This window comes from Amphiprion ocellaris, chromosome 1, assembly GCF_022539595.1.
Source record: "Amphiprion ocellaris isolate individual 3 ecotype Okinawa chromosome 1, ASM2253959v1, whole genome shotgun sequence".
In the NCBI taxonomy this organism is placed as follows: Eukaryota; Metazoa; Chordata; class Actinopteri; family Pomacentridae; genus Amphiprion; species Amphiprion ocellaris.
The window spans coordinates 35,862,121-35,888,444 of NC_072766.1; the positions used below are offsets into that span (position 1 = coordinate 35,862,121).

Consider the following 26,324-nt stretch of genomic DNA (forward strand, 5'->3'; position numbering starts at 1 on the left):
TATAGAGGGGTCAAAATCCAGTTTTTAAATCTATATTATTCCAGTTTGTTTGCTTTTGTTTACAGGATAAGCTTCAGAGTGTCCTGACAAATCATGACACTTTACCAACCATAAGATGATGCTTTAACCCTCTGAACTCCAAGTAGTTTTTTGGCGTTTTTGGGCTCATTTTTCACTGCAATATAGAGACCTGCTCCTCTATGGAAACAGCATAATTAGAAGAGGAAAGACCTCAGAAAAGCATTTTGTGCAGTATGACATGGCTATAATGCCTTGTGTCATAAGAAAGGTTTAAATAAAACTTGATTTTCTTCATTTATCTTGCAAAAAAAAAAAAAAAAAAATTAGAGCCAACATGTACAAGATTTTCCAAGCGCCCACATGTTACATATGCAGGAAACAAATGGAGGTTCTAGACTATAAAAATTCTGCTAATTTGTTTCACTGTGCTGAATGTATCTTCCAACAACTTGCTCCTCTGTTTACCATTTTTGAGCCATGCTGCATGTATTTTATTGATCCAGTAGGTTTTATTTTCCCTCTCATTCCCTCCTGTCTGGTCTGTGTAAACACAAACTCTGAATTTTTGTCACATGACTGTTGATCACAGCTGAGTCAGTCGTGACTTCTTAGCTGCACTGAGATTTGCAGATTTTTTTTATGTATTTACTTGTAGGATCTGGTGCCAGTGGTTTGTTTGTGGCAAATATTTGAACAAGACACATAGAGCAAAGTGATTTTGATTAAATATCTAAATTTTAAACTCATTTGTGGTAATTTTCCTGACCAAAGTATACACCTCACAGTACATTTATAGATGGTCAGAAAGTTGAAAATCTGACAATTCTGTTTGTCTTTACAGTTTCTGATAAATGGTATCATTTTGGGTTGTTTATGTTGGTTGTTTTTGGGGTTCAGGCAGTTTATTACTATGTGATAAAACAAATATTTGCCCAAGAGGATGGCTTTAGGACCCAGAGCCTCCTGTGTTTATTGCATTATTTGAGTCTATAACATGTCGTTCCCCATGAATTTAGTATTTTACATCACTGAAATACAACATCAACTGAACACAAAGATAAAATCTGAACTGTGTCTGTTCATCTTGAAGGCATTTTTTATAAAGTTTATTTGATGAGATTGCTTCCATATTTTGTGTTTGTCAGACAGTTAAGACAGAAAACCTCGAGCAAAGTATTTTTTTTTACCTCAGTGAAACGACTATGAGGCTACAGCCAGCACTGATGTTCATGATCAATAGATCAGACAGTAGGAACACAAACTTAAAGGACCCAGAACCCCAAGTGAACATATTCAAATGTCTTGTCTGAGCCTCAAATTTTAGTTTGTTATTTTTTTTATTTACATCATCCATGCGGAGTTTAAAGGAGAGCTGTGTAACGACATTCTGCTTTAAATAGAGAGTAAATGAGCTGAATGAGTGTCCTTGAAACTGCAGTGAAAGACAAACTGGAGGAGACACGAAGCAGGTGGGGACCATGAAAGGTCTCCATCGGGTTAATCCAGAGGGGATGTTTTCTGATTAACGGCACACAGCAGAGAAGTTTAGGTTTTTCTTCACTCAGTGGTGTCAACTTGTTTATCATTACTCTTACTTCCTGTCCTATGTTAGATGTTTCTGATGTATGATGTGTGTTATATTTCTCCTCTCCCAGTGTGCACGGTGCCTCCTGGTCCGGTTTCAGTCCCAGAAAACAACACCGCTGACATCCAGGTGGTAAAAATCATCTCTGGCAGTGATGTGACCCTGACAGTCTCGGTGAACCCTGAAGATCTCTTCTACCTGAAGGGGAACCTGCTGATGGTGAAGAAAGGCCTCGACTATGAGGTAGGAAGGGATGATTATTCACCGTCTGAATTTGGTGTCTTACTTTACATACATAAAGGCTTTTCCCTATTAACTGATGCAGAAAAATCACAAATTGGTGCAAAAAAAATGACCAGAATGCAGGAAATTCAGTGTTTCCTGGAAGACGACACCCAGACCTCCTGATGAATATTTCCAGTTTCATGGAACACGAATAGTTGATATAACACAGATTATTATTTTTTCATAACGCTCTTAAAGTCAGTTTCTTTGAAAGATATGATTCCTTAAAGCAGGGGTGTCAAACTCACTCTAGTTCAGAGGCCACATTCAGCCCAATTTGATCTCAAGTGGGCCGGACCAATAAAATCAGAGCAAAATGAACTATAAATAACCACAACTTAAAATTTTTCTCTTTGTTTTAGTGCAAAAAAAAACTTTATTTAATAATATATAATATATAATAAACATTTCTGCAGGAAAAAAAAGTGCCATTTCAAGTATAGTATGCTTCAGTTTATCATTTACACATTACAACTTACAGATCACAGTTTATCTACAAAGGCACAAAACATTCAGTCACAAAGGTTAGGTACTGCACATCTGGAATGAAGATGGGGTTGTAAATGCACACAGGGTTTAAGAATCAGGCTAATTTACTGGGTAGGTTTTCTGTGTGCAGACGAGGCTGCCAATGAAATGGCAATGTGAGGGATAACCTGATTTTTGACAGTTTGGTCAATGTTTGTGCAAAGCTTCTGTTCCTGAAACAGGAAATGCTCTTTTAAGATACATTTTTGCATTTAATTTTTTGCACAAAGTTACTTTTGTAATGTTGAATACAGTCTTTTAAAAAAGAAAATCCCCCCATGATTGTTGTATTTTACAACAACTTGTCAAGATCTAGAAATTATTTTAAATTTACCTTATTTTAAATATACATTAGTAATCCAGACCACCTGTCTAGGAAGAACGTTAAATTATCCCCCTGCCTTGTAAATGTGTAAAATTTATACATAAAAATTGTGGCAGTACAGTGGACAAATTTAACATAGTAGTTACATTTATTGAAAAATTGCAGTTAACGTCTTCTCATTAATTTTTACACTTTTACAAAGTCGTCCCTTGGGCTGGATTGGACCCTCTGGCGGTGCGGTTCTGACCCGTGGGCCTTATGTTTGACACCCCTGCCTTAAACAATCATCACCAAACACATGTGGCCTGGTAGCTGCAAAGCAATGAAGGTTCCAAGATGCAGTTTTATTTTATTTATAATATGCAGGTTTGTACTGTGAAATGCAGTTTTATGCCCCAGAAAATGTACAAAATAACGGATTTCATGTTTTTACACTACAATCTGGACTCTTTAGATATCTATGTTGTTGTAATGCCACGTTAAGCATTAAAAAAGTTTAAAAAGTAACGCAGGATTTGGATTTGTAACATTTTATTTATTTTTTTTTATCTAGAGGTGTGTTTAGTTTCTTCACTGCTTAGCAACAGTATTAACAGAGTGCTTTTTGTTGTTCATGGCTGGATAGATCTTAAAGGGGTCAATTACAATAGAATAAAATCATAAAATAGTGTTTTAAAGTGGTACTAGAGGATAAAATATAAAGGGAAACTGAATATATTTATAAAGAAATTTTGCTTATAAATGCGAAAATATGTTGTCGTGTTGTATATGTTAAAATGCAACTAGACACAGGTTGCAATTAGGTTTATAGGATTAATAAAAACAAAAGTTCATGGAAAAGATGTGTAGTTTTTGACAAACAACAAAGGAAAAACAGGTGTTTTATCTGAAATATGATGAAGCCCAGAGCTCTCTTACGTTCACCCTCAATGTAAGAAGTGTGATTTGTGTCTTCTATTTCTGGATAAGTTTGTGTTTTTCGTTCGTACAATCCATGCTTTTGGGTGGATATGATTGGAGCCTGATTTAAGCCTCTCCTTTATAATAATATTTTTAAAGTTTTACGGTCTCCTGATGTTTCTGTTGTGTGTTTTACAGTCGTTGTCCAGTTCAGCTCTGGTGGTTTGGGTTCAGTGCAGCAGATCAGGCTCCAGATCTGTGAGTACAATCATCACATTAACATGCACATTAACACAAGTTTTAGCAAAAAATAAACTAATGAAATGAGAAAATGGACAATAAATAGGAATCACAAGGCCTTTCTCTCTTCAAGGTGAACGAGTCTGTTGAGGTTCTGGTTGAAAATGTGAACGATAACCCTCCAAACTTCGCTCAGAACCACTACGTTCTGGACGTGAATGAGGTGAGAGGTGCTGATCATCCACGTTTAAAGAACTGCATCCATTTATTCTCCTGATTTGACTCTGAGTTTGGTTTCCTGCAGCTCATTCCAGTCAACTCCAGCGTTGGACTGATAGAAGCTACAGATGTTGATTCAGAGCCGCTGTACTATCGTCTGGAATCTGCAACAGTAAGGCTGCACTCACTGTGTTTATTTAATTAGAAAACAAGTATTAGAAGGTGGTTCTGAGTGATGGAAACATCATGAGACGATGCACATAGACTAACAGAATTTAAATGGACAGATTTCAACACTAAGTGGCTCCGAGTCTGAGGCCTGTGACCCCATATGGGTCACAAGAAGACTGAAAGAAGGGAATACTTAATTAACACAACTTTATGTTTAAGTGTGAAGGTTCATACTTAACTTTGGGAAGACGTACTGTGTATGTGTCACTTTAAAACAACAGAAAATGAGCCAAAGTGCTTTCCAATAGGTTAAGATTAGCACCTGACTTTTATATATTAAGGTTAAGACTCTACAATATTACGTGCCATACGAAATTACTTGAGCCTGCATGATTATACAGAAAAACTAGAACATCAAAAGATTACCTCTTGAGCAAGTACTTGGCAACCTCCACTGTAGTCAAAAGCTCCCTAAATGCTCAATTAGTGGCTATTTTATGCCAAAATTTCTTTTTTCCCCTCAATTTCTCATGATTTTTCAAAAATAAACACTGATAATTTGTTCTTTGAGCCTCTAGAAATCCTGCAAATTAAGCATATCCTAAAATTATGGCAGACTCAGAAGAAGCCAAATCTTTCTTTTGCTTAGTTTCCTAAAGCCTTTTCTTTGTGTGTGTGTGTGTGTGTGTGTGTGTGTGTGTGTGTGTGTGTGCGTGCGTGCGTGCGTGCGTGCGTGCGTGCGTGCGTGCGTGCGTGCGTGCGTGCGTGTGTGTGTGTGTGTGTATGTGTGTTCTTGTTTTTTGTTAAATTCAACTGTGAAATCTGGAAATCAATTTTGCTTTCGTTCATGTAAAACGCTTTGTTATAAATATAGTCAGTGATGGAAGAAGTATTCAGATTCTTCACATAAAAGTATTGATATCATGCGGTAAAATACCCCACTAGAAGTCAAAATCATGTATTCAAAACCTTACTCAAATAATAGCATTTAAGTATCATTAGCCAAATTTATTTAAAGTATCTTGTTCTGCAGAAAAATGGTCCTTGTCAGTGTTTTAATATTAAACACGTCATTTTTGGATTAATATTGCAGCTACATTAACGTGTACATTGTAATTTACTGCTGTAGATGTTTAAAGTTGAGCTGATTTAACTACTTTATATACTATTTGGTACTTTTTAATCTACAGCAATGCATCATTATCTATAAGATCACCACAGAATAAGAAAAATACAGCCCAGTTTTTAGCTTTGTGACAGTTTCCAGCTATGCAACACTTTCATTAAATAGCTTATTTAGTTCAAAAAGACGAAGAATTTTCTCAACTAGTTAAAAACAATTTAGCACAAACCATTCTAATCATCAAATCTGGAGAAATGTTGTTTTCACTGGACAGAAAAAGTAATTAAAGCTGTCAAATACATGTAGTGGAGTGAAAAGTACAGTATCTGCCTTTGAGATGTTGCACAAGTTAGAAATACTGAAGTAAAGTACCTCAAATATGTATGTCAGTACTGCATTTGAGCAAATGTACCTTCACATCTGAATATAGCTAATCATTATTGATACTGTATCTTTGTTTCAGGACAAATATTTCCGCCTGGAGAACATAAACTCTCCAAAGATCCTCGTTAAAAGCCTCCTGGACTTTGACGTCATACAGAAGATCTCTCTGGTTCTACATGTTCAGGTAAAGTCATGGTTTATTAAAACAGCCTCCAGGTTCGCTCTGGTCTCTTTCACCTTTTGACCTCAGAAATGTGTCGCCTGTTTCAGGACACGTTCAACGGTTCGGCCTCCAACGAGCCGTTCTTCACCTCCGTCGCCACCATCACGGTGCACGTGAAGGACGTGGACAACCGGCCGCCGTGGTTTCAGCCGTGTCTCCGGACAAACTTAGCAATCGCCAAACTGTGTGTGAGCAGCGGCTACCGAGGCAAAGTCAACCTCACCGAGAAGGAGGTCAGCGACTGAATTACTGCAATTTATTACATTTCACTTCACAGACACAAACACATGCAGTTGAGATGAACAGGAATCTCCAAAGTGTCCATTAAAGTGTGAATTTAATGTTCAAATTTAGCTCAAAACAAGCAAGAGTTCAGTTTTAAGGTTTTGGGCAGCTGACAGGTTAATTTAGATGCAAAATAAAATGTAATTTCTCACAGATATGGAGTGATGAGCTACTGAAACGGTAAAAACTGTCAGTGGAAGACTCATTTTGAGAGTTAAATAACTACAGATTGATTTTAACCCTCAGGAGGGTCCGCTGGTTCTGGAGCCCGGTCCGGTGTTCGCCAGGGATGGAGACAAGAACAGGAGCGAACAGATCAGCTACAGAATCCTGCGAGGTTTGAACAGACACAAACTGTTTATTTATTCAGAACTTCACTTTTACAGCACATTCAGGTACCCTTTCTGATGCTAACATGAATTAAACGGAGAGTTTTTTAAGCGCTAATTATTTTTTAAATGGCACATAAATGTGATTTTTCCATTTGAACATTAACTATTGTTAATATTTAATGTTACAGAGAACTGTGTAATATTTCACTCTTTTCTGCAGCTCAAAAACTGATCAGAATTTAGTTTACCATTTTTTGGATAAACTAAAATATGGGTCAATAACATTAAAATTATTACTTAAGATAATTTTTCACACGTACTGTTCTTACAGCTAAAGCTCCCTCATGTTTTTAATGTTATTCTAACCGTTTGGCTATTCTTTGTTAATGTTAAACTGTACCGCAGAGATCTATTTCCAATTTGTTGCCAGTTTATTGTTGTTTATATCACTAAGTGCAGAGTAAATAATTAAATTACGGTACAGCCCACAATTCAATTGTAACATATTTAAAATATAAACCAAAATTTTAACCTCCCCAGAGGATTTTTTGTTTGTTTTTGTTTATATATTAGTTTTAGTTAGATGTACCAAAGAAAGCTGCCATTTAAGCCTTAATATTATCCTTTATACTGTTGCAGAGAAAACACTCTTTCTATTCACAAAATATAATTATGTTGCAGTTTTCTTGCTCAAACTAATTTTTAAATGTGTATATCTGATTAAATACAATTAAAAATATGATTTAAAGGTAGTTTAATCAAATAAAATCACATAAAATACTCAGCTACTGCTACTCTTTTATGCTAAAATAGCATTTAGCTATGTTAGTCTATCTGTTTCTTTTTTCTAAATTCATTTGGCATTGATACATTTAGCTGAAGATTGTGTGTTACACTAAACTCTTGCTAACTTACAAACATGTTAGAGCATCAACCAGATTTTTAAAATATAGACTCAAGGTGAAAACTCAGTAAATTAGCTTTAGCTGACGCTACCTCACTTGTCAGTGCTGTTTGGTTTTTACCTGTTATTTCTCGTGTTTCATAAAATTGCACATTTCTGTTGTATTGTAGTGTTTTAATTTCACAAGGTCAGATTCAGGTGTGTTTGCTGTGTTTTGTTTTGGTTTTTTTTTGCTTTGAAGCACTATATATAAAGAACACGGTGTGATTTTGTTTTTCCTACACTACCAGGAAATGAAGGAAACATTTTCCAGATTGATGAGGAAACAGGAAACATCACGATGACTAAAGCTGCAGATATAGTTGGACCAATAACCCTCACAGTTCTGGTAAAAGATAAATTATTTTCAACATTTGTTCTGTGGTGATTTTGAATAATAAGTTAATTACTGCAACGTTTGAGAAGAAACATTCTGACTTGGGTGATCTAAGTTTCTCCTGGCCTTCAGGCCTCACAGGTGACCAACAGAGATCAGTTTGCGGTGACTCAGGTGACCATCGAGGTGATGAAGAAGAGCAGGAACCCTCCTCGCTTTGAGAAGGAGCGATATGAAGGATTTATCTACAGCAACTCCGTCCCAGAGAGCATGATCCTCCGAGACCGGAGCACCAACCGGCCCTTCAGGGTCCGAGCCCGAGACGAGGACTTCGCTGGGGTGAGCGCCCTTTATGTGGAACTAATATCCAGGTTTTACATTATATCTCTCAGAAACTGACTGGAAACAAGGGTGGATTTAAGAATTATGATCATAAATTCAATATCGCTCCAGTCAAAATGAACTTAATTCCGAGGCTAATCACTAACATTCCTGCGCTATGGAGATTGGCTAATGAAGGCTAGTTGCTAATATAAGTTGGTCATTTTCATTATTCATGACCATGTAAATTCAAAACTTCAAAATTTGCAGTTGACTAGCAACATTCACTAGCATACCTAGGCTATGGACACTAGCCAATGAAGGCTAATTGCTAACCTACAGTAATCGCGCATTCTTCAGGAACAATTTAAGATGACTACCAAACAACATTCCTATTATAGTCACTAGCATGTCTAGCTTAGTCGCCAACATCCCTATGCGATGCGCTAACAATTCTAGGCTAGACACTAATATTCAAAGGCTATGGAAGTTAGCCTAAGCATGCTAGTGGCTACCCCAGAAATGTCAGTTGCTTGTCCCCTACAGATTATTAACAGTGTATGTTTAAATGTTCATGAATCATGTAAATGACTAGCTTAGATTAGCAACTAGCCTTCGTTAGCTAGTCCCCATAGCGCAGAAATGTTTGCGACTAGCCTCAGCATGTTTATGGCTAACCAAAGTATGCTAATGATTAGCATAGAAATGTTAGTCGCTAGTCATTTACATTCTTTAGTAACATTTAAATTTACACTGTTTATAATGTGTAATGGCTAGCAAATAATATTCCTAGGCTAGTCCTCGGTTAGCCATTCATTTTCCTAATCTAGTTAGTAATTTTCCTTGGCTTTAGTGACCAGCCAAAGAATGATATTTGGATATTTGCTATCCTTGGCTAGTAATTTGCATTCCTAAGAAATACATGGGAACATTTAAATATACATCATAACATGAAGATGGCTAGCAACTGGCAGAGATTAGCCTTGAAATGCTGGTGAGTGGTGTAGAAATGCTAGTTACTAGTCCAATCTAGGTATCAGCATATCTAATTAACATTAATGAACATTGTACAGTGTTTACAATGTTCAGATAGCATTTCTAGACCAGTCACTAGCCTGGAAATGTGGGGTGTTAACCTAGGATAGACCGTTTTAAATACACACTGTTTGTATTGCAGTATACATACATTTTACCTGTTTGCTTTCAATGTTTTATCCTTTGCATAAAACATGCACCCCTCTTTCATGTTTTAGATGGTACAACTTGAAATGTTCCTTAGTATTGTATAGTATATGCATATTGATAATGTGCATTTAGAACCCATTGGTTAAAATATTTCTGAAAACGCATTTTGTAATTTGTCTGCAGCCACGTGGTCAGAAATCACTTAATGAAGCTTTAACTATACAGCCGCTGATACAAAATAACAAAACAATAAGTAAAGTTCTATAGTAGTTGTTTTTTTATGCATCTTTGTGTGTTTCAGGGTGTGAATCCAGATGTGAAGTACGAGGTTCAGTACAGCAGCTACGTCAACGTGACCTCTGATGGTTTTGTGATCCTGAAGAGAGTTGTGAAGACGGAGTCCTTCGCACTTCAGGTGATTGATGTCGACCTTAAAGCGTTGAACACAATGACAGTGTCTCTGCTCACACTTCCTGATGATTCCTGCTGGTTTCTAGGCTATGAATCTCTCTAAGTTAAAGTTTCTAAGTTATAAGCTATGAATCTTTCACTGCCTGCAGCTCCGAGCCGTGGATGCCACAACGGGGGAGTCTGGAACTGCAGCTCTCTCTGTTCAGGTCATACCAGGTAAGACCACCTGTTTTATCAGAAACTGTTTTAGCTAACTTACATTTCAAGTCTATATTTAGTAGTGATAAAACGCTGCACTACTGGGCCAAAGTAATAGATTTAAACCAAAAATTCTTACAAAATTTTAGTGGATCATCTCCCTTCCCAACTCACATCCCATTTATACCATTTCTATAAAATAAAATAAATGTTTATGGTTTTATTCTTAATATTTAAAGCATATTGCTGCTGTTATTCTTTAATGTTATTCTTGTAAAAATGCTTGTGATGTTTTAGTTGTCTGCTCTGGCTGTGGTTGTTAGCCCTTAGCACATCAAGCCATGAATCTCTTGGTTTTTGTTATTTATAAAGCACGTTTTAAACAGCAGCTGCTGAGCCAAAATGTTTTCCAATAAAGAAATATGACTGGTGTTATGAATGTACCAAACAAGTTTCAGTATTAAGGTTAAGACCCTACGGTGTTTTTTAATTAAAAAAACAGAATCAAATAATTTAAATATTATGGTTAAATCCCTCCTGTATTTTTATTATTGAAATTGACCTCACTTATTAAACATTCCAGCTAGGACCATACACATTTAGAGTATGATACAAATTTACCCAACTAATTAATTATTACAATTAAGACTTTACAATATTATATGTACTGCGGATTTACCTGACGAATTTAAATATTAAGGTTGCTAGTTTCAATTATCATTTGTTATACAAACCTACACAAAATGCAGAAAAATATACAGAAAACCCCATGAACATTCCCTGTGAGCAAACATATGCAGCAGTGGTGAAGAAGAATTCCATTTTAACATAGAACTCCATTGGAACCAGGCTTAAAATATAACTATAGTTTCATCTTTAAAAAATCATTTCAAAATTCCCCAAATCTGCAGGACACTGCAGTTTTTATCCAATGCTACTCAAACTTGAGGACATTATTGCTTTAATAATGATTTTAGTTCTATTTATATGACATTTTTGACAGACAAGATAATTTAAACAAACATAAAACAAAAAAAATATCAGATATAGGTTATATAAGATTAGAAATAACACAAAACTAATAACAATTTAACAACAGTTCCTCTTGTTTTTACATTTTGCTGGTCAGTTTTTAGCATTGTGATGATACAGTCAGCCATTAAAGGATCCATGCATTTAAAAACTCTACTTTAAAATGCACATGTAACCGTAGACTTTTACTGGGATGAGGCTGATGGAAATATTAGTGCTTGTGGTAGCAGGATGTTGTGTTTGGGGAGACTGAGTCAAAATAATAGTGTAACAGTGTTCATGCTAATAAGGGAACATGTGAACCAGTGCAACAGTGCAGCTCATTGATGAGTTTTAATAGTTTTAGGAGCAGCAGAGTAAGAGGACACACACACATAAACACAAGGGGATTTGTTGACAAGAGGAAAATTACATAATATCTTTAACTTAATATTCGGTTTGGTGCATTAGATTCATTCTGACTCTTCTATACACACAGTTACAGCTCATTTTGCGTCACTGCATTCAAATTTCCCCTCCAGTTTGGAGAATTGTTCGATTTCTCTCCGTGTAACACCGGAAGGTCTTGACCTCAGAAACTAGGCAGAAATATGTGCCACAAGAAACTGAATTTGGAATTTTAAAACTGAACATGGAAGCATACAACACTACATTTTCAGCAATTTAATTTCAATCTTAATGTAATAAATTCAATTTGAAATTATGTGACAGTGTTTTTTGTAGCAATTGTTCCAAGTTAAATAATGTGTTTTCAAATTATATGATTCAGATTACATTTTTTAACACAATTATTCAAGTTGAACAATTCGACTAAAAAAGATTAAAATTAGTTTCAGTGACTCATGTTCTTGTCCATGTAAAGAGATTTAAATTTTTCATATTTATGTATGACTTGATGTTTAGATGCTCGGTTGCATCATTATTATTATTCTGCAGACTTGTCTTTATACAAATCCAGACAAAACTTTATATTTCACACCACAGTAAATTAGATAAATTCCTGAAAAAATTCAAATTACTATTGACTCACTGCTGACATACCTACTATCATGTAGAGCCAAAACTTAAACAGGAGATTTCTACATATTACACATATTTGAATGTTTGGAGCAGTTCTGAATTTTGTAAACATTGTCAAGTTCTACAGAAATGTCACTTAGAAATGTCCTTATTTTTGAAAGAAAAGCATTTTTTAAAAATGAAGATAACATTAAATTAATCAGAAATCCAGTGTAGACATTGTTAATGTGGTAAATGACTATTCTAGCTGGAAACAGCTGATTTTTAATGGAATATCTCCATAGAGGTACAGAGGAACATTTCTAGCAACCATCACTCCTGTGTTCTAATGCTACATTGTGTTAGCTAATGGTGTTGAAAGGCTAATTGATGATTAGAAAACCCTTGTGCAGTTATGTTAGCACATGGATAAAAGTGAGAGTTTTCATAGAAAACATGAAATTGTCTGGGTGACCCCAAACTTTTGAACTGTAGTGTAAATACAAACTTGTAATATTTCACCAGATTTAAATGATTGAACCTTAACTTTTCCCCCTGTGTTCCTGTGCAGCCGTGGCCATCCCGTCTCCGTCAAACGTCGGCTACCGTCCAGGCGACATGGCGCTGCTGGGTCTGATCATGGCGGCTCTGCTGGTGCTTTGCCTCATCGTGATTGGCTTCTTGATTTCCCGCTTGTGGAAGGGAAACGCGAGCATGGACAAAATATGTGAGGTCAGTCACTTCAAACGTCACCCAGACTTCATGTGTAAACGCAGCCATCACTTCAGGCTTTTAAACTCCATAAATAGCTGTTGAGGACGGAAGCAGGAAGATGATTTATTTTTAAAAATTTACTTTAGGTCATATTTTTTGTTCAAGATTCGGTTTGATTTGTGTTAGATAATATATAGCAGCCTTGTGTGTGAGATAATGTGTGAATAGGTTAGCTTAGCATAAAGAGTTCAACACTGTATTCATCCATTCACAGAAAATTCTCTTTGGACTTAAATGATGCTACATTTAATCAGCAATGCCTTCGAGATGCAGGTTGACATGTTGCTGTTTCCCCTTCTTCCATTCTCAACGCTAAGCTAAGCTAATCACCTCCCAAGTTAAAGCTCCAAATGTAGCGGACAGAAGACTAGTATTGATGTTTCAATAAGAAAAAGCAAAGAAAGCTTTCCCTAAAGATGTAGAACAACGCTTTTAACCCATTTGTGCTGCAGTTTCTCCCTTATAGATGAGTGAAGGTTGAAACTAGAAAATGTATAAAAGGTGAAATTACCAATGGCAACATGATTTAAGTGACAATAGGGCTGTAGCTAACTACTCCATTCGTTGTTTGGTCTGTAAAAAGTCAGAAAACTGGGGAAAATGTCTGTTTACCAAAGAACAAGATGTCTTGTTTTGTCTATAACCCAGTGATAGTCAGTTTACTGTCATAAAGTGGGAAAGAAAACCCAAATTATTCACATTCAAGAATTTGCACTCAGAGGTTTTTACTTATAAAACTACTCAAATTGATTCATTGATTAAATGTTGCAGCTGTAAGTGATAAGTGCTTGTAAAAAGGAACGTTTCCTGATTAAGAATAGCTTCCACTTATGCTACAGCTTTGAAGCCTTTAACAATTACCCTGAAGGGATTATTAATGTTATTCTGATTTATTCTCTGTGATAAATGATACAAAAGCACCTCCGTACTGTAATAATTCAGATGTCAGACAGACTCAGCTGTTTAATGTGTAGAGGTCCTCCTGAGCAGCTCTGATGAATATTCATCAGCTGAAACCCACAGAGGAGCTCTGTGTTAAAAGTGAACTCTCTCTGACACCACGGTGGCAACTCTAACGTTGAACAAAGCTTCTATCTCCTCCATACTCCATTAACCGCTGTATTAATGAGGGGCCTCTCTCGTCCCTGTAGTGCCTGGGCCCCTGTCTGCGCTCCGACCAGCCCCGGTCCGGCCACCGAGACTCGCTCCAGTACACCAACGACGGATTCCAGAACGAGGCCGACCCGAGCCGCGGAGGAACCAGGCGCTGGAACAACGTCATGCCCAGACGCAGCACCTTCCCCCAGCCTCGAGGCCGGGTCCTTCCCATGGAGAGACGGAGCCGCCACTGCTCCTCCTGCGGCGTCTACACCAACCACGTCCCCAAGGGAAGCCCCTCGGCGAGACCCGCCAGGAGGGGCCGGGGAGACGGGGACGAGTACAGCATGAGGTCCATCCTGACCAAGCAGCGGAGGAGGGAGGGCCAGAAGACGGTGTGGTTCAAGGAGAGCGAGGACTCCTCGGACATCGAGGTGGAGATCATCCCCGACACCGTGGGCCGGGTGGAGGAGGAGACGGAGGAGGAGCTGGAGGGGGAGGTGGAGATGGAGGGTGTAGTCAGAGACCCGGCTGCCCCGCTGAGAGAGTCCAACGGTGGGCAGGAGAACCAGAACACAGAGTCCGGCGAGGAGCAGGACTCTGGAAACGGCAGCTTAGAAAAGGAGAAGGGAAACCAGGAGCAGGAGCGCTGACAGCAGAGGAACTGGACACTGAGCAGAACGCTGTTTGTTTTCTCGTCACTTTGGATTCTGCAGCCTACAGCAGGCCGGGACGACACGGCAAACATCTCTGAACAACTGGCAAACCTCAAGAAGGATCCAAAAAGTATTTATCTTCTACTGTGAGTATCTTAGAATGCAGAGTCAGTGGGCATAACTTCATACAAAATAGTTTTGAGCAAGGATACACCACAAGTTAAGATTTTATTATAACACTTAAATGGAGATGATTTGTTTTCCTAGTTCTGGCTATCATTTATGGTCGTAATAACATTATACTCATTAACCCTTAGAGCTTCAGTAGAAGGCAAATTGACTTTATTTTAAGATTCAAGATGTATTATTTGCCAGACAGTCTAGGTGCTGTGGAATTCTTGTGCCAGGCTCTCTTGGAGTCGAGGAAAAAAACAAAGTCAAAACAGGGAATCCAAAAAATTCCAAAATGAAACACTCCACAAGAGCAATAAAAGATAAAATGCAAAAATATAATAAATAAATCTGAATGCTACAAGGAATTAGTAATGTACCAACATTTGTCCAGGAAAACACTACCAGTCAAGAGTTTGGACACACCTTCTCATTCAATAGTTTTTATTTAACTATTTTATACATTGTAGAATAATACTGAAGACATCAAAACTATAAAAGAACACATATGGAATTATGTTGTAAACAAAAAAGTGTTTATCTTCAGTATTAATCTACAATGTAGAAAATAATACAAATAAATAAAAAGCATTGAATAAGGTGTGTTCGAGCTAGTGTATGTAGGGGATATTGCACATAGATCACGTCATAATTTTATTATTATTTTTGGTCCTCTCATCCAATATCCTTCATTCTGACTGATTGGTAGAGTTCTAACTACTTTTTCTCCCCCTCAGCTCAATGACTTGAGGTGTAAAGGTCTGGGAAGGGATGTCGACGGCATTGTATATTCCAATTCAGTGACCTCAGTTGTGAATATTGCTGCTTTCAATGTAGATCCTTTATTCCTTAGATGCAGATTGACGGTTTATGGCACATTGTTGCTCAAGGTGGAATGGTGTATAAAAATATACAGAATATATTCCCCTTGCGCCCCACAAGTTGTGTCCTTTTCCACATTGTAAGCTGATCCATTCCAACCCCACTGTGTTTGGAATAGCGTCCTCATCTTCCAAGCATGATATCCCCATTTTACAAACTGGGATTCTGAATGGATGGTTGGTTTTATCCTTTTGGGGATTAAGAGAAAGAAAGACCTGACTGACTGCTGTCCTGTGTTGAGTGGCTGTTTAGTCTCTACAGGTCTGTGGACTCCTCGCTGCATTGGACTGTATTTATGACACTACTTAGCTTGTGTTTGGCCGTTTTATCCTCAGGGTGAATCACTTTGTGTCTCAGGGTGTTGCTGGTTCTGAAGTGCACTGCGATGTTGGAGTTGGAGAAAATCCTTGCAAGTCTGTCTTTTCTACATCTCTGCCGATTTAATGAAGTCCCAGTTGTGATGGGTTTTCTTAGGATGTGTGTGCTTTTTTCTTTTCCCTCTCTCTTGGAAGGGACAGTAGAAGGTTTTGATGAAGCCATTGCTTATTTTCTGGTTGGTAGTGGAAATCAAAAAGTGGTATTGGTCTTGAAATGCTCAGACTTCGGCCTCCTTTATGTGCGTGGTGCAGTTCCCCAACATTCTACCTGTGAACTTAGTGTTTCTATTTGTTGAATACAAGACTTCTACTTCCTGAGTTGTGATCTGACCCAGCTGTCGTCCACGTATCTTAACTAGTGGCTGGGCGTTGTTCCCTAAAGGAGCTCAGTGCTTTGCTTTCCACTTCCTTCAAGTAGAGATTAGTCAACATAGATGACATTAAAAAAACCCTGACAAAACCGTGCTGTACACCTGCCACTTGTTTGGATTTGTAGATGACACCTGGGTCAGAATTGAAGCCCAAGAATTTAGAAGCCTTTACAGAACAGATCAACTCTGGGGGGAAACAAGCTGCCTCTTTTTGGAATATAATGTGCACATTGAGGAGGACAAAGGCTCAGCATTGAAATTCACCAGTAAACCTTCACACAGAGGTCGATAACTGCTGTTTGATTCCCACCACCTACTGGAACAATAACTACTGGAACTTTACAGTACCGGGCTGAGAATGTCTATACCAAGAGAAGTGAAGAAAAAGAGCACACACATCTTAAGAACTGTGGCTATCCATGAATGGACTTTCCGTACGTCCCCTCGCGTAGCCTTAGATCCTCGGGTGGGTCCCTCCTAGTTGTTCCAAAGTCGAGGCTTAAATCCAAGGGTGACCAGGCCTTCTCCATCAGGGTCCCTCAGCTTTGGAACGACCTGCCTGAGGAGATAAGGCTTGCCCAATCACTAGATTGTTTTAAATCACTTCTTAAAACACACTTTTATAGACTCGCCTTCCTGTAAAGTTCTTTTCTTTCTCTTTCATCACTATGTTCTACCTGTCAAAGCACTTTGTGAATGTTCTTCTGAAAGGTGCTATACAAATAAAGTTATTGTTATTATTCATTATGTCATGAGACCTAGAAAAGACAGCACACTAGAGACGAAAAGAGTAACTGGAGGAACAACATCGTCATACTGCATTTGGCTAGAGTGTTGAAAAAACTTCTTTCCAAACACAGAAGAATAAAACAGACAAACACAAGTTGAACAGTGTTGTATCTGCAGTCCAATGTAGTAAGGGGTGCACAGACTAAAACCCACTTAACACAAGAGAGCAGCTCCTCTGGACAACACTCACCCATCCACCTGCAGCTACAAGAGACAAGTAATCAAAGTCCACATTCTGGAAAGAGAAGACAGACGGTTTGAGAGGAGTAAAGGCAGCCATCTCGAAACAAAGGAGGGTCTATGGCACCACTTACCAGGTACTTACAATGCAGTCCTGACATCCAAACCCAGGCAGTTTCACCACCATTAACACCTTGAGTCGTGTGGATTGGGGGTGAAAATAGAAGCCTAGAACTTCCTACTAGTCAGAGCTGAGGAAGCCTCTTGGATGAGAGGAAAAAGGTCTTCAAGAACTAAAAAGTAGTCAATCTGCCTTCTACTGAATCACCAAGGACTACCATGACCTGGATCACTGAGAGTCTACAGACATGTATTATGTATGAATAGTTTTCTTTATTGAATTCCCAGGAAGTCCACTATTATAGACTACCTACCCACCTACCATAATAGATTTTATCCTCATCACCTGCTCCTACGTTGTCACCTGCAGTCAGGTGAGTGATTTTTGTCTGCAGTGAAACTCCACTGTGGTGCTGTCATGATTTTCTGCACACATTCTGTACGAGCTTTACTAAACTGAACAAGTGTCTGGATTTTATGGTGAGAAATGCATGTGAGGACAGACTTCATCTACTGAGTACTAAACAGCTGAAAGGACTTTCTATGTGGACTGTATTTTATCGAGGATGTTGGTTAAAATAACTACTTTTGTGGGGAACTTTGCGGTTAATGTATAGTTGACATTTTGTACATTTAAATGATGTTTGAGGGAATAATAAAGTTTGAGTCTAGGCATGGCCTCGCTGCTTTTATATTAATACTTCCTGCACAAAGTTTCACATTAGCATTTTGTGAGAAATTCTTACATGTAAAGGAATAGTTTAACAATTTGAGAAATGTTTCTTCAGACTTATACTATCTTATTTTTAGGCAAATACAGAGTTCTAAATCTTTCTGAGGTACATGACATACATGTTGATCACCCAACCAAAGTAAGCCAAGCTGAGAGAACAAAAATGAATAAACTGTTTTTAGAAGCAGCAAGTACAATAATACTGACAGTCACTGTTCCCTCTAAGCTGTGCATGCGCAATTGCACACTGCTGACACCGTCTCCGCGCACAGAAAATCTGCGCTGCGTGCACACAAAAAAAATCCAACCTAAATTGAAAATAAAATAAACACGTAACAATTCATTCTGTGCTATTTCTCAATGTGAGTCAGTGAGTGACCGGTGACTGGCTGCTGCAGCCAATGATGCGATTCACATACGTATTTACCATAGACTGTATATAATGGTATTTACGCAGCTAATCAACCTCAGGCGTCCTTATGTGTAGCCACCGTTGTTGTCATAGATATGAATGAGTAGATAGGACACGCCCCTTTGAGCTGCGTGCTACGGCGAGGCTAAGCTAGTGGGGGCATTCCGTTGATGTAGACGGCGTGAAAACGGAAACAACAAGTATGCCGGCTCACTGTGCTGCATACAATTACACACTACGTCGTACGATTGAGACAAGGAAACTTGGAATGACTTTTCATAGGTAAGAATAGTTTTTGGCTCTTTTTTCATTATGAAATCTTGTTGAGAGCTTCCAGTCTATGAGAGCTAACTAGTTAGCTCGACAAGCAAATACCAGATGATTAATAGTAGCTGTAGTATAGTTGTACAAGCAGTAGTAGTAATTCTAAAAGTACAAGCAGTAGTAGTATAAAATAGCTGTTAGAATCATATAAGTAGTATCAGCATCTGTAATAATATTACAATTTGTAGTAGCAGTGCCAGTATCAGCAGCAGTAGTGTACTATCACTACTACTAGTAGTAGTCACATTGCTATTACTTCCACCAATACTACCAGTAGTAGTTATAAAGCCTAACTCATGTATATCCAGATTACCATCTATGTTCTTCCTCCAAACCCATTTTATGATTGGGATTACAGGCAGTTCTTTAGGACTGCTCTCAAATAATTGAAATGTTACTAAACAAGGTTATACTTATCAAATTAAATAGCTCTGGTCTCCAGTATATTGGAGAATTCGGTTATTTGTACTTAATCTATTAGCATGATTTCTTTTTTAATATGTTGTGTACAGAGTTAATTACTTCTCTGTCTACTTTTCTTACTCCATGTAGGTTTCCCAGAGACTACGGGTTGAGGAGGAAGTGGAAGTTTGTCGGCTTAGACCTGGTGTCATTCCATCAGTGTTAAACTTCCCGGCTCATCTTGGAAGAGTACGTGCCAGAAAGACCACGACCAAGCAGCCTTGAGATCTTAGGCAGCGTCTCCCTCAGGTGGGTGTCAACGGTGTTCACGGTCAGGTCTGTGGTAATCACGTCAAAAAACAAAACAGAAAAAAATCTAGATTATAAATCAACATGTAACCAAAGCACTCTGTGTATAACGCCATAGTATAGGATGTAGTTCAGAAAATGTCAAAGTATAGTATGCTTTACTCAAGAATAACATAGTATGGCCTGTAGTTCATAGTACAGCATGTTGGCAAGAAAAAAAAAAACAAAACATAGATTATTATGTGGTTCAAAAAGCGCAAAATGATAGGATGTTGCCTAAAATTGTCATGTATGATATGTGGTTCAAAAAATGTCATAGTGCAGTATATTGTCAAAATAGTATGTTATTCAAGAAAACATCAGAGTATAATATGTCATCTAAAAAATGCTATAGAATAATATTTCATTGCACAAGTAAAAGTATACTAAATATGTTGCTAAAAAACAACAAAAAAAACAAAAACAAAAAAAAGGTCAGTAATATGTCAATTAAAAAAGCCTATAGTATAGCGTGTCGCCCAACAAACATCATAGTAGAGCATGTCACTCTAAAAACGTCACAGTATAGCCTTTAGTCCACAGCTGTCAGTAGGTGAGGAGCAACACAAAAACAGTCCAAACGCTGGTTTCCAGAGGGTTAGACGAGAATTTATTTGAAAGAGTAAGTTTACAACAACACAACATGTGAGGGGGTTAAAAGGAAATGGGTGTTAGTAAAATAAAAATAAACAGAACTAAAAGTGAACTTCATGTTGACATTGATGGACATCCCAACCAGGAACAAAGTAAAAGATAATCAATACGAAAAAAACTCTTCCTGTTCACCTCTTAAAACCCAAAAACACACCGCAGTAGCACCCTAAACTAAAACTACCAATGGGTTCCCTGTTTTCCTTTCTGAACAATTCAAAGGTCCCTCTCTATCTCCCTACACATCCACCAACCACTGGAACACATCTCCAAAGTTCTGCCGGGCCAGCTCAGCTTCCCCTCAGAAGAAGTGCCGCCACCTGCCAGATGAAGGAGCCTTTTGAGAGGCAGCTGGCATCCTGATTGGACTGTACTTTGGTCTGTTCCAATCCAGCTTCAGTTCCAGAGACGGCAGGCGGGACGAGTCAACGGAGGCCTGGTGGACGAAGGCATGCAGCTGAGTACAATCCAGAAAACAACAGAGGAGGAGTGCAGCGACCCAGAGCCAGAACAAACAGTATGTCTCTTAGAAAACATCATAGTATAGCCTTTAGTATGAAAAAACGCCATCATATACATCGTATATTGTACAAATAACAAGTCAAAGGAAAGAGACATACATTGTAGAATTGTAGTAATTGTGGGCTGACTGATTTACTGATTATCAGTATTTAATTTTTTTTACTGATTTACGGTAATAAATACATTTAAAAATGGTGCTACTTTGGCCCTGAACCTTGATCTACCTGTGGTCGTTCTGTCTTCTGGAGTGATTTGATTGGTTATACGTCACGAATAAAACTCCTTTAACTTAACATCTGTAAACAAAACAAAAACGTATCAACAAAGTTTTCTGTTAGTTTGTGTTCTTCTAAGTTTAACTCCAAGATTTTAAATACTTTCATTTACTGCAAATGAATATCCAAATGAATATACTCCAAATGTCTCACTAATAATCATTATCAGCCTTAAAAACCCACAACACACCCCTCTATACTCGACCACACTTAGTACAGTCCGGTTCCCCCTTCTATAAATCTGCTTGGAATCTTCCACTTCCTGTTTGTCAAAGTGGCCTTCTACCTGGACAGGTTTTGTTGGAGCTCATGCAACAAACATTTTGGGTAACTGCACTTTAATATGGATGGATGACACTGAATTAGAGTCTGTTTTAATGAGACTGAGTTAAGATGTGTAGCGCTGTCATTAAATAGTAAATTATTTCTCTGAATTCACAGAGAAAAGTCTGAAATGTTTGCTAGGTTAGCGTCCCACATGTTCTTTGGCTCAGCTAAAGCTAACTCTCTCCAACTTCTGGATCTCTTGAGTTGCTTGTTGTTAAAATATCTTGCTGTAGGTGCTGAAGCTCAGAAAGTCTGAGATGTTTGTTCAAAATAAGCTCATTCTCAAGTCTTACCTGAACTGTCCTCTTTTGTTTGAACTTTCCCTAAACTTAGGAGTTAATGACAGAGCAGCACATCCAGACTCAGTCTCATTTATGTAGAGATTAAACTTCAGTGTCATTCATTGATGTTAAAGTGCAGTTTTTCAAATGTTTGTTGCACATGCTCCCGACCAAACCAGTCCAGGTGGAAGATGATGTGAAGAGAAAGCTCCAGAGGATGAATATCACACATTTATGTTGGAAATAAATGTCCTTTAATTAGACATTGTCATGCAAAAGTTGGATTTCCCTTTAATGATGTTCAAATCTTTGTTGAGTGTTTTGTTGATGTTGGTTTCTGAATGTTTTTTGACACTCGGCCCCAAAGATTAAAACCTTTTACGGCTCACAAGCTGCAACAATTCACACATTATCAACTATCTTTCTGACTAAACTAAGATAAAAAGTGAAAAACTGTCTGATTCCTGCATCATGAATGTAAATCTTTTTGGTTTTTATGACAGTAAACTGAATATATTTGGGCTTGACATTTTATAAACCAAAACAAGAAATGAATTAGTGGAGAAAACGACAGATTAATGGACAAAGAAAATCTGTTTTCTAACATATATGGCTGAATTACTCCAACATTACAAGATACATACAATTTGAATTTAATTTTATTTATATAACGCCAATTACAGGTCCAATTGTCTCAAGATGCTTTATTTTATATTTTTTTGTCATATTTAAAATATGACAAAGTAAGAAATTTAAACCTCTTGACTAATCCAGTTTATTATTTACTTTTTAAGAGACTAATTGACAAAACTTTCTCCACTAAAACTAATAAACATGAGGTCAAATAGAAGGAACAGTTTTAAATACTGCAGTCCCACGACGACAAGAATAAAGTTTGTCAACAAAAACAAAATCTGCTGGTGGATTCCATTAAAATCCTAATAAATGTTAATAAAGTGTGATACTAAAGGTTTGTGGTGCTAAAAATGTCAAAGTAAAGATATCAAGTTGAACATCTGGATGGAGGTTGATAAAAGTTGACCTCCCTTCATTTCTCTGGAGCCAACTCTATGGATTTTATGGATGGTGGTTAAAGACCTGCTCTTCTAGTCGTCTTCCTTCTAGTCGCTGTAAAAAGTCAGTCCATCCTGGCCGACTTCAACACCTCTTCATGACAACTTGTTCTGCCTCCGACCTCATGGAAACTCCAGAAACTCGGGAAAACCTGTCGAGACTCGAGGAACTCGTGAGGCGGGTGAAGGTGGGGTGGGCGGTTGGGGGTAGGTGGGGGAGTAGAGGGGGGAGGCCGCCACCCACCTCCCCGCCTACTCTCCGCCCTGACTCCACCCAGACTCCGCCTTGGCTCCACCCATGTGGTCACTTCAGGAACTACGATGTCAAAGGGACGACGAAATCATTTCTTTTTATCTGATCTGTAGCTCAGTGAGTTAAGGATTTGCCTGTGGAGCTGCAGGTCGCTGGTTCAAGACCAGACACTTCTTAAATTTTCTCAAAATCCTGACAAAGACAAAGAAAGAAAAAGGCCACTGGTGGGTCTTGAACCTGCGACCTTCCAGTCACTAGTCCATCTTCTTATCCCCTGAGCTATCTGCTCAGATACTAATTCTTCTTTTTTTTGCGCATTTATCATCTATTTTTTGTCGTTTTCGAGTTTCTTTTCACTCGAGTCCTGTCTCGACCGTTTTTCTCAGGAGGTTGGACTTCAGCCTTTGTGCTGGAGGGTTGAACCCTCAGTTCCAAGACTTTCCAAAGCCTCCACACCTCCCGAGTCCTCAGGACCTGAGCTTTCAAACAGTCTGAGGGCTGAAATTTTCTAAGTCCCACAGTAGTTCTCTGTTAGATTTAACTTTCAGACAGTCCAAGGACTGATATCTTCAAAGTTCCTGAGTAGTTCTCTGTTAGTTTGAACCTTCAGACAGTCTGAGGACTGAAATCTCAAAAGTTTCTCAGTACTTCTCTGTTAGTTTGAACTTTCTAGTTAACAGAAGCCTTAAAACTTGTGACCATGAGTCCTGATTTCACATTTAGACCATCCATCTGAGTTCTTCTCAGACCTTCACCTGTGGGTTTTTTAGAAATACTCAACAAACTTTGATTCTCTTCACTGAACAGTAAAGTTTGTGGAGATCAGAAGGTAACATTAGTTTGATCGATGCCTTCAACTACTAGTAGACTTTATCTGGAAAGCAGTTTTCTGAAATGAGTTCTTAGTAAATCAGTCCACAATGAAACCAAGAACATAGAAAGAGGAAATGTTTGAAGAAACAACTTGATGTTTTCATTTCAGACTAGAAAACGCTTTCAGACCTTTATCTGTTTTGCTCTTTTTGATCGTTTTATTCTCCTCTGTTTAATTTGATCTTCTAAAGTCTAACTGGTGCCCTTTCAAAGGTTTTATCTTTAGTTTGATTCTTCTTAAATGTTTAGTTTTGCTTTTTTCTCACCTTTTATTCTTTTCTACTGTCTAATTTGATTTCGAAATGTTTTGTCTTTTTAATGTTTAATTGTTGTTTTTTCAAATGTTTTATCGGCTTGTTTGAAAAATTTCCTTTTCTTTCCCGATGTTTAATTTTTTGATTAAATCTTTAAGGTTTTTCTTTTTAAATGTTTTACCACCTTTTAATGTTTCATTTTCTTTTTTAAAGCTTCATTGTATTTTCTGTTTAATTCCTATTTAAAGTTTTATTGTCTTTAAGATTTAATTTTCTAATTAAACATTTAATTTTTTAATTAAATGTTTTGATTTTAAAGGTTAATAATCTAATTAAATGTTTTATATTTTTCTAAATGTGTAATATTCTTGTTTATTTGTATTTTTTAAATGTTTAATTATCTAAAATATTTCATCTTTAATGTTTAATATTTTTGTTTAATTTCATAATTACATGCTTTGTATCTTCTGTTTAATTATCTAATTAAATATTTTTATAAATATTTTTAAATTTTTTAATATTTTTATATTATATATATAATATTTTGTCTAATATAATTGTATTTAAATTTTCATTTTCTTTTTAAAAGTTTTATTAAATGTTTATTTTCCTTTGATTTAATTGCTTTTTTACTATAGTTTATTTCTTTAATCTTTTTTTTCTCTCAAGATTTTAACCCCAACCTTAAAAATGAAATAAACCCTTAAATCACAATGAAAATACTTCTGTTGTCACAATCATGAGTTAGTCAATTATTCAGTTTATCAGTTCAACTTTATTTGTTTAGCACCTTTCACACAGATTACAAAAGTAAACAAGCAAAGAGAAAAAAACTATGCTAAAACTATGATTAAAACTCAAAAAAAAAAAAAAGATTTAACATGGTAATAAAATATGTTGTGTCCAGGGGATGGAGGGAGTTTATTGAAGTCTTCTTGGGCTCACATGGGAAATCATTTAAAATATAAACTTGATATTCAGTCTAAGGAAACTGCAGAGCGACAGAAGAACCAACAATATCTCCCTGTTTTCTCCTTTAATGAGTCGACTCTTCTTGTGCTTTCAGACCAAAGAACTACAGACTCTTCACAACCTGCTCAAACTCTTGGTACAGGACCTCACCACACGGGTCAAGAAGGTTTCTGTCTCATTTCTACTCTGAAGCTCACCTTCTCCTGCTCAAACTGCTGACAAATGTTTCTGCTGCTCTAAAGTCTGGTCTCCAGAACTTCCTAAAAACTCTCAAAGTCTCTTCTGCTGCAGGTTGCTTTGTAGAACTGTTGCAGAAAACCTCACTAAACCACATGGAGGGGCCTCAAGATAGTCGTCCAAATGAAACCGTACAAAAACCAAACTAGCACAACCCAAACGCTAAAGTCTCCTGCAGCCTACCAGAGGACCTCTGAGAACAGAGAATCAGGCCTGAACATGTCAAACTGGTTCCATAGTAGAACCATCATTGTAAAAACATCATAGTATGGTGTGTTGCTCAAAAAAATATTACGACCCAGCTGTCTGGGGTTGCCAAGGAGCAACGTCGAAAAAAAATGTGATTTTTAAACATGTAAAAACATGCCATATGATGAAATAATGTAAAGGAGGCCGTGAAAAACACTATGGTAAGGTTTTCAATTCAATTCAATTCAAGTCAATTTTATTTATATAGCGCCAATTACAGTCAAATTGTCTCGAGACGCTTTACAGAACCAATATGCCTGACCCCCAGAGCAAGCCAAAAGGCGACAGTGGCTGTTTGAAAAAAAATCATCATGCATTTTGGTGCAAAAAAACACCATAATATACCCTTTCTGGAGTGTTTTTCACGGCCACCTATACATTATTTCATCATATGGCACGTTTTTACAACATGTTGAAAAATTGCATTTTTTTTTCGACATAGTATACTATGCCGTTTTTTTTTGCGCCAAAATTCATGATGATTTTTTTTCAAAGAAAACCTTACCATAGTGTTTTTCACGACCTCCTTTACATTATTTCATCATATGGCACGTTTTTACAACATGCTGAAAAATCGCATTTTTTTGTCGACATACTATACTATGGCGTTTTTTTGTGCCAAAATTCATGATGATTTTTTTTTTTCAAAGAAAACCTTTCTGGAGTGTTTTTC

At 37.4% G+C, this 26,324-nt stretch overlaps 1 protein-coding gene across 1 annotated transcript in view; it reads left to right on the forward strand.

The window, feature by feature from the left end:
• The window catches only part of cdhr5a (cadherin-related family member 5a), a 29,753-nt gene extending 11,615 nt beyond the window's left edge, over positions 1–18,138 (forward strand). The window contains exons 2-14 of the mRNA XM_023291267.3: positions 1,677–1,849; positions 3,843–3,902; positions 4,018–4,107; positions 4,189–4,275; positions 5,861–5,965; positions 6,052–6,237; positions 6,536–6,626; positions 7,816–7,913; positions 8,034–8,240; positions 9,709–9,822; positions 9,968–10,034; positions 12,619–12,779; positions 13,973–18,138. Coding sequence (XP_023147035.2) covers positions 1,677–1,849; positions 3,843–3,902; positions 4,018–4,107; positions 4,189–4,275; positions 5,861–5,965; positions 6,052–6,237; positions 6,536–6,626; positions 7,816–7,913; positions 8,034–8,240; positions 9,709–9,822; positions 9,968–10,034; positions 12,619–12,779; positions 13,973–14,572 — 2,039 coding nt within the window. The 3' untranslated portion in view covers positions 14,573–18,138. The remainder of the gene's footprint in view (positions 1–1,676; positions 1,850–3,842; positions 3,903–4,017; positions 4,108–4,188; positions 4,276–5,860; positions 5,966–6,051; positions 6,238–6,535; positions 6,627–7,815; positions 7,914–8,033; positions 8,241–9,708; positions 9,823–9,967; positions 10,035–12,618; positions 12,780–13,972) is intronic.
• The last annotated feature ends 8,186 nt before the right edge of the window (positions 18,139–26,324 follow it).